The sequence below is a fragment of the Phaenicophaeus curvirostris genome, chromosome 7, assembly GCF_032191515.1.
Source record: "Phaenicophaeus curvirostris isolate KB17595 chromosome 7, BPBGC_Pcur_1.0, whole genome shotgun sequence".
Taxonomy (NCBI): domain Eukaryota; kingdom Metazoa; phylum Chordata; class Aves; order Cuculiformes; family Cuculidae; genus Phaenicophaeus; species Phaenicophaeus curvirostris.
This window is the reverse complement of record NC_091398.1, coordinates 12104823-12113516: the sequence shown is the minus strand read 5'-3', so window position 1 is coordinate 12113516 and position 8694 is coordinate 12104823. Positions and strand designations below refer to the sequence as shown.

The 8694-nt window shown below is 41.7% G+C and overlaps 1 protein-coding gene across 1 annotated transcript in view; it reads right to left on the bottom strand.

The window, feature by feature from the left end:
- Window positions 1–1108: 1108 nt before the first annotated feature.
- Window positions 1109–8694, bottom strand: part of ADARB1 (adenosine deaminase RNA specific B1) — a 68494-nt gene continuing 60908 nt past the window's right edge. Inside the window, exons 9-10 of the mRNA XM_069860842.1 lie at window positions 6390–6568; window positions 1109–5691 (exon numbers count right to left, since the gene is read on the bottom strand). Of these exons, the coding sequence (XP_069716943.1) occupies window positions 5515–5691; window positions 6390–6568 (356 nt within the window). The 3' untranslated portion in view covers window positions 1109–5514. The remainder of the gene's footprint in view (window positions 5692–6389; window positions 6569–8694) is intronic.

Genomic DNA, 8694 nt, shown 5'->3' with positions numbered 1-8694 from the left:
CTACAGACAGCAAACAAGGCTCCTAATTTCGCTCTCCTGGAATGAGTGGAAAACAAAACATAGCTACCCATACAACTGGTTCCTGCACACACAAATGTTGTTGGCACAATTAACAGCCCATTTATTAACAGGCAGCAGGACAGACATTTGGCTGCGAAGGTTCTGAAAAACACTGTACATTGACATGATCCAAGGAGAAACTTGGGTTCCATCTGCTCTCTGTCAGCCCTGACGGGTTCAGGATTTCAGCCCCAGCCCACTTTTTCGCAGCCCCTGTTGGTTTGCATCATTCCTACCACAACCAGCTCAACAGAAACAATGAGACAGGAGGTTTTATCAGAAGCACCGTAACAGCTTAGGCACGTGATGCTGCTGGATGTGTGCAAGGGGTTTAGTTTTAGCTGCCTGAGTGTGTTCTAGGGACACCTATCACCTGCCTGGTGATGAAAAAACATGCACCCTGCAGCTGTGAATACCCACCCTGCCCACCACAGAGACACACGCCAGCTTCTTCCTTGGGAGTAAACTCCAAATTGTTTCAAATGCTCTGAACCAGCTGTTCCCACAGAGGAATGACAGCAAGCCCAATGCACCCTAAAAAACTCACAACTGGGACCTGTCTGTGCTGAGACATCATTGGGAAAGGCAGTAGCTGGAAATCACCAGCTGCTGAACAGACGAACGAGTTGTTTAGCCCACGCTCCCAGTCTCCTGCCCAAGGGCCTCTCCAGTGGAGCACGGGAGGGAGGAGAAATCCCATCCCATGCCATCATTTCTGCTTTAGAAACTAGAGAAAACAGCAATTTCAATGTTCCTCCTCTTCCTCCTGCTTGCCAGGTGCTGACTCACAACAGCTGCAGCACATTGGACTGAGCTGACAGCAGGAGCCGGACCAAGCCTGGGCTCCACTCCCCCTGGGCCAGCCCCCTCCCAGCCCCGCAGTATCCAGTTTGGTGTCCTTTACAAAATCCACTTCTTGTCCCTTGTAAAACCTGTGCCTCTTAGCTCTGGGTAACCCTGGGATAAATGCCAACTCCTTTCCAAACAGAAGTGCGCTAAGCAAAGATGCAATCTTTTAAACTCAACTGAAATCACTTGGTACTAGGAAAAAAACAACAAACACCAAAATAAAAACCATGATGATTCTGAGACAGGATAATTATATTTTATACATTTTATTTCTGTGGGTTCTTAGGTTTTGATAATATTTTGATAACATTTTTGTTCTAACTGTACACTGGAATTGCAGTTGTTCTTCCTTTTCAGTAAACTTGAGGATAATCTTTGCAGTAAGGATTTTATGATGATAAAAATGCAAAGATTTCAAAGTGCAGCTTCTCTCCAAGTGTGAGCCTCCCAAGCCTTTTAGCCTAATTTAAGGAACAGCAAGAATAATCTTCACTGTTTAGAAAACTATTCATATTTAAAAAGAAAAATCTCCATTATGTGGTGACCATGACTGAGCAATTCTTAGAATTGATTCTCAACTCCTGGTGGGTTACTTTTTAAAAAGACATCCTAGTTTCAAAAGGGAGCACTACTCTTCTATGGGACACGATGTTCTGCTTCGTGCTACCAAGCACTCGATGCACGTTTTCATTAAGAGAGCAGAATGAGATTTATTTTTTCCCCTTGAGTCAACAGCACTCTTAGACATCACAGAACTGAACTGATGAAATGCAACACCAGCTCTGAGATCAATAGACTTTCAGCTCCAAGTTATTTTGGATTTAGATGATGTACAGAGCAATATCACACAAAAATCTTCAGCTCCCGAGTTTCCTATACAACAACCAGTCATGAAAACATTGCTGACTGCACAGAAACTCCGCTGCTGCACATTCCTAAGCACGCAGAGCCACGATCACCATCACCAGCTACACGAGGGCGAGGGGCAGGCTGTGAACATGAGAGCTACATGAACATCCACGCCATTAGGGGAGAACAGTGGCTAACAAGTTCCTACACATGATACGCTTCACAGACAACCAGTAAGAAATAATCTAGAGTTATTATTAGGTCCTGAGTACAACCATAACTGATATTTCAAGTGTTAACCTTTAGGCCCAAATTTTCTTAAAATGAACCTGCAGAACATATATATTTCAAACATCTATATTTAAAATTATCTATTTTTTTACTAACCTACAAACTTCATTACAGCTGAACTGCCATCTAGAGAAAACCACCTTAAATTATATTTCAAGTATTCATCAACATTAAAGACGTTACTCTTTAAGTCCATTGAAGATCCTGAGACAAACACTCATATTCAATCAAAAATAAGAAAAAAACCCAACAATTGAAAGACCCGAAGCAGCTCCCAGAGCAGCCCTGTAAGTCTCCATGCAGGCCAGCTTCCACTCATCCAGCCCAGGCTTTTCAGACAAGACCGCTCAGCCTCCCAACCCACTGGGGAGACTTGTGGCTCCCAACAGAAAGGTCAGCCACAAAATTCAGCAGCTGCTGGAAGCTGAGTTGTCTTATCTTTTGCAGTCACTCAAAATGCTATAAATTACTACCCTTTCTTGCTTGGTGACAATGATTTGTGAGGAATACAGGTGCATCAGCAATCACGACTCTGCCTCCCAACATTTTTCCACATATTAACTGGAAGAAAAGGAACAAGCAAGTGAAGGAAGCCAAGCAGTATTTTATTGACTCCCACAAGACAGATATGGATTGCATACAACCCTGGAAACTTCATACTTTTTAAAATCCTGTAACTATAAACAAGAGAACTCATTCCTCATAAATAACCTGACACCATTCCTTCGTCAAAAGGTTTTGGCATGGAACATATTTCCTTTACAGTTTTATTTTAATCATTCACTGAAACAGCTTAAAAACTATGTCTATAATAATACTTAAATATATTGCTCATATTTGTGATTTCATAAAAAAAATAGTTTGAGCGCATACTTTTCTAGTTGTCAAAAAAATCCAGAGAGACATCAACTTTTGAATGAGCACTTCAGAAAGATGAGTAAAAGTAATTTGCTTCATTTATCAATAGACCAAGCCCCTTAAAAATGTGTACTTATCTCATAGCAGTAGTCCCAAGACAATGTACATGGTGTGACTAGCATTCCCTCAATCCTGCAAAAACGCATGCGCGTATTGAAATACAGCCACTCAGAATTTCAACAATGTGAACCAAACAAGGTCAATCTCAAAGGCCCAAGTGATGGCAAAATCTGACCATATACAAATGAATTCCTTCTAGTTTTAGAATAGGTCAGTCTAAGCCTCAGCTGGATGACAACCACAAGAGTCTTCTCATGCGGGCAGAGGCCATGTGAGCACTCTTGGGTTTAACGAGAAGTGGGCAGGATAGCTTAAGTGGCAGATGAAGCTGAATTAACATAACCTGTCTACTGCTGCTTGCAATATTTGTTCCTCTGGCATCTGGAAAGGGCAGTAACCGCTGAAAGCACCTGTTTCCAAGGGGATCAATAGGCCATAGAATTGCTCCCCTTCCCACAGCAGTGCTTGCTGTTATCCATAATACTGCCAAGAGGGGATTATTTGCACCTCAATGCATTACTTCCAAGACACTAACCCAGAAGCTTCAACTAACGTTCATTTTCAGGCTTAATCATTTTTTTAAGTTGAAAGTGGGTTCCTACTTGAGCAATAACAAAGGAACACATATCCTTGGCATTCATGATTGGCCAGAAGTGGGTTTTCATCAAAATTTCCAACCCCCCAAGTATTTCTTAACCCCCTGAGTCACTGGGGATGAGGTACAGCAAGTCCAGTTACAGTTACATGATACACAGTCTTTTGCTGTGAAGCTGCCTAAAGGGACCCACACTCCACTCCACTGCCTCTGCAGACGTAATAGCACCACTCTAAACTGGATCTCTGACCCAATGTGGGTCTAAAAGCAATGCTTGACTTCAAAGCACGGGCCAGCCTGCTGATCTGATGTCTTGTGCAGCACAGGCAAAGGGCAGCGGAACAGAGAAACAGGAACCAACAGCTGGAGCTGGGGTGCACCAATCTGGTTTTCATAGAATCATAGAATCACCAGGTTGGAAAAGACCCATCGGATCATCGAGTCCAACCATGGTAAACTCTCATGTCATGAAACATCACCTTCATTGTTATCAAAGGGAACATGGAGGATGTCCGAGATGCTCTTAGTAAAGCACAGGTGATACCTGGATGGGCATGAGCCAAGGGATGTGTTTGGACTGATGCTGCATGAGCGAAGAAGCAATACTGGACATTGTCTCATTGCTCCTAAATATCACGTTCTAAAAAGTGTTCTTAAAAATGCCTTCTATATAGCAGTTAATCAACCTGATCTCACAATATTTTCCTTCCATCTTGCATTTTCACATAAAGCAGAAGTGCCTACACTTTTGGGAAAAATACCTTTCTAAGTAACTGTCAAAGCAAATGAAAGCACGTTTGAGAACAACTTACCTAAGGAGCTTCATGGAGGCCATCACACATGTAAAGTCAAAAGACAATGAAATCTCAGACAGAACAACTTGGGTAAAAGCAGATGAAACTCACAGGAAAGAAGTCTGAATAATTTTTTGTCCATACAAGAGATTTTCATTTCTTTGAGTGGAGAGCAATCAACACCCAGCAAGCGACTGGTTTTGGCAATTCAGGCTTATGCCCTTAAAATCAGCATTTTTTTTTTAAGTTGTCATATTACTGTTACAGTTACGACTATTTGGATGAGTTCCTGGGATACACAAATTACCTATTTCTAAACAGGTTTCTGCACATTATAGACTAAACTTTTTAACTTACAAATAATTATTTTGCTGTTGCCAGTTTCCAGTGGTAAAAAAATGAAGACTTCACAATGTGTGTAAATGGGAGGTAAATGTATTTTTAAAAACAGAATAAAAAGCTGCATGTTAAAAACTGGATCACAGACTAATAAATACATACATCAAAGACATGAAATTTTCAGCAGCTGGTTTTAAAGAGCAAGGAAGTGGGGAAAAACTAGCTGTCCAGACTCTGTTCTGGTTCTGTGGTCTATGTGCTAGAAATATCTGCAGTTCAAAAACAAGTTAACAGAGGAGTAGAATCAGCTTTGTCACCTATTTTGTTTTAAAAAAATTAAGCTACTTCCTAAAAGTGTGGTGTAAAATCTAGAGAAACTTCCATTTCTTCATGCACTTAATGACATTGAATTAAAAAAAGAAATTGTTGTAACCCAGAAAAAATGAGTCATTGTATACTGTAAGGACAGCCTTATTGCAAATTCTCTACAGTAAAAGTATTTCTAGAAATACACCAGAAATAACTTCCTCATAACAAAATATACAATTATGTGTCAGTTCATCACTGAGTTTCAACACTTAGGCGAAACAGAAACAGTTACTATGAAGTTTTTTTTAAAAAAAATCAAAACCAAAGGAAAAAACCCAACTGCAAACAGTAAAAAGATGCTTTGACGGCTGTGGAGATCCCAGAATGCAATGCTGGACACCAGGAATTTCCAGAACAACCCCCTTTCCAAAGTGATGGGCAGTCTGTGAATTAGACTGTGAGAGAAAACTGATCCTGTTCTATGGGCTTCTCCACCCAGGCTCCCAGTCCTGCCTTCAGGAATGCTTTAAACAAACATTCTTTGGCAGCTTGATACTCAGCGGCTCCTTGCTTGGTTTCGTGGTACAGGTTGGGCTTGAGGATCTTTGAGCGCAAGCTGGAAGAAAGCTGTGTGGATTAAAGACAAGAAGAGAGACAATAAAATATACGCCAGAGTGACTCGGTTATTAAAACAATTATTATTAAAAGAAGATAATAAACTACTAAACCAAATGGTTCAGGGAAAGGCAGACAAGTGTAAAGCACTGCTACTTTCAGCCATCACGGCTCTATACCCAGCCTCAGCGCACCCAACAGCAGCGCTGGCTGCTCGCAAAGTGAGCCCTTCTGCAGAGCCACGTCCAGGCAGAGGCTCTAGACCAGTCCTGACCCAGCCAGTCTGCCTTTCGCTTTCTCTGCAGTATCAGCTGCCTTTGGTGGAAGAAATCTAGGCACTGAAAAGCCACAGGCAGACAATTTCTTTCAGCTTTTCTAAAAGGGCAGAGCAAAACTTCAGCAGGTTTAACTGCAGTGACACCGGGATTATACTTTCAAATAAATTAAAATATGAAAGCAAGCTCAAATGAGCATCCGTTGTTTACTTACAATTATTAGATCCTTGCATGCATTTTGGACCAGACATCATCAAATTAAAGAATAAGCTAAACAAATGCATTGTTATTTTCCATTAGTACATGGACCAGTAGCTAACATCAGGCTCAGTTTAAAACAGGCTCAGAAAGTATCTTCTGAATACAGAAGGCAGCACCCACAGGTATTTAATTAGGAATTAAGAAGTGGAAAATCTAGCACTCTGGAAGATATACCTTTGCATGAATACGCATCCAGCGGCTGTAAAAAGCATGCTTACAAAGGCGAGATGCACGACCCATTTCATCTTTGCCAGTTGTAGCATTAATAACTTCAAGACCAGTATCTCCTACTGTCCAGTTCACACTGAAGTTTGGTGCTTTCCCTGGCTGACGGGCTTCTGCATTGCTAATACCTGAAAGAAAAGTGATGCTTAATGACAACTATAAATACTACCACTCTTGATTTTTGGAATTTTTACTGGGGAGTAAGCAATACAGCAGTGCTAATGAAATCACAGTGCTAAGCAGTTTTACAAGCAGACCTTTTATTCCAAGGATATTCTCCTGCAAATTTTTCACTGGAAATATTGCCATGCTTATCTCATTCTCATCCTGGCTAAAGCGATCTCTCTCTGTGTCCTTCCTAGTAGGGCTAGTGAGCCGTGAGAAAGCAGCCTCCTCAGTGGAGGGGATCACAGATTGGTCTGTGGCAAAGGTCCATGGTGACAGTAACATGAGCACCTTGCCACATCCATCTCAGGAGGATCTGGTGTTACTTATAGAGCAATCCAATGATCTAATTATTAACCTGCAAATAATTATGAAAAAAAGTGGCTCCGCTCTTCCATGAAAAACCTGCTGCTCTCAGAGCCCACTCAGTAGCTAAGTGTAGGAAAGGACAGATACTGTGAGGTTTTGACAGTTGCAAATCTCCAATCAATTCCCTTTCACTCTGCTGTTATAAAAATTTAGGGGCATGTTGCTTATCTCACTTCAAAATGGGCATGAAAATATGAACCCTGCTCACATTCCAACACACAGTTACAATTCCAAGACGTTGTGCTTTTTTAGAAATGCCTATCATGTGCTTTTACACTTTTGCTCCTAAGAATGGAGTTAGGGCAGAGCAGAAGTATGAGATGGCAGGATGCCTTGCAAACCAAGGCATGAAGGTGCCTACATTTCAGTAGCTGTCAAGTGCCTTTCGTTAAAAGCTACCAATCTATTTCTTCCTTCTCACAGACTCTGTTGGGGCATGGCATGACAAGCACAGGCAACAGCACTGATTGCTGTAGGCATCCAAGTTAGACAAAGTGAGCCCTATCCTCCACAGAAAGCCAGAACAGGTAGATGTTTGAGTCCCCCCGCATAAATCCAGCTGTTTTAGCTGCCTCTCCATGTTATGTGCCCACTGCTATTTACAGTGCCCAGAAACAGCAAACTGCAGGACTCAGGACGGGTCATGGACAATTTTGCTCAGATGTTAAATAGTGTGACACCTCTGGAATATGGCTTTATCTCCACTAATGGAGAAGTAAAGCCACCAGAAGTCTAATCCAAGCGTGAAGCGAGGCTGTCTGGCCTAGGCTATCTAGGGCAGGATGTATTCCCCCACAGTACCTCAAAGCTGCAGAGATGCACTGTATATAATAATAACCACAGCACCATGCTTGAAGATCATGGCAGCCACTGCCATCCATGCAAACTCCACTCCTGCACATGCAGCAGGACAGTGCTTGGTGCTCGCAAGCAGCAGCCACAACCACGAGTTTAGGTTGTGCATGCTATGGAAGAGCTGAGGAGCACAGTGCTTTTGATCCTGCAGACATTACAGGAGTGGCAGAATATCGTTAAGATCTCTCAGCTGTCTCACTAGGAGAGAATAAGTAAATGGGATTTTTTTTTCTTTCTAGTAACACAACTTTCATTGAGAGCCTATTTCAAACCTACTCTGAGATTTGTTCACTTCATAAAATCTAGTGAACTTTTACAAACTGAACATATGCATTGCAGCAGGAAGCATTTCTTGATGGTACTTGAAACTTAAATTAATCAAGAAAGTTAAGCCAGACACTGGAGTGCAGGACTGGCTCATGTGGCCTGGGTCTGGCAGCACCTGTGGGCCCAGCACTGAGAGCGTGTGAGACCTACAAGGTCTGAATGACACCACAGAACTCAGTCTGCTTATGATAATCAATTCCTCATTCAAGAAATGAGCAAACATTTTGAAATATCAATCTTATTGAACTTCCTGAAGCTGTTACGATTTTTACACTTGCTTTATGTCAGCCTGGTCACTATGATGATAACCGGTAATTAAGCAAATAAGTAAATAATAAAAAATAACCCTGGCATTCCCCATTTTCTTAAATATAAGCTGATAAAATTGTGAATCAGAAGAAAATTTTCCTGAAAAGCTCTTTTTCTTTTAGGAGAGATGCATCCAGAAGCTGAAATACAGCAGGATGCCATGGATCTACACGAATGATGCATGGATGTAGGATCCACATAATGACCAACCCAAGAGGACACAGTGTCC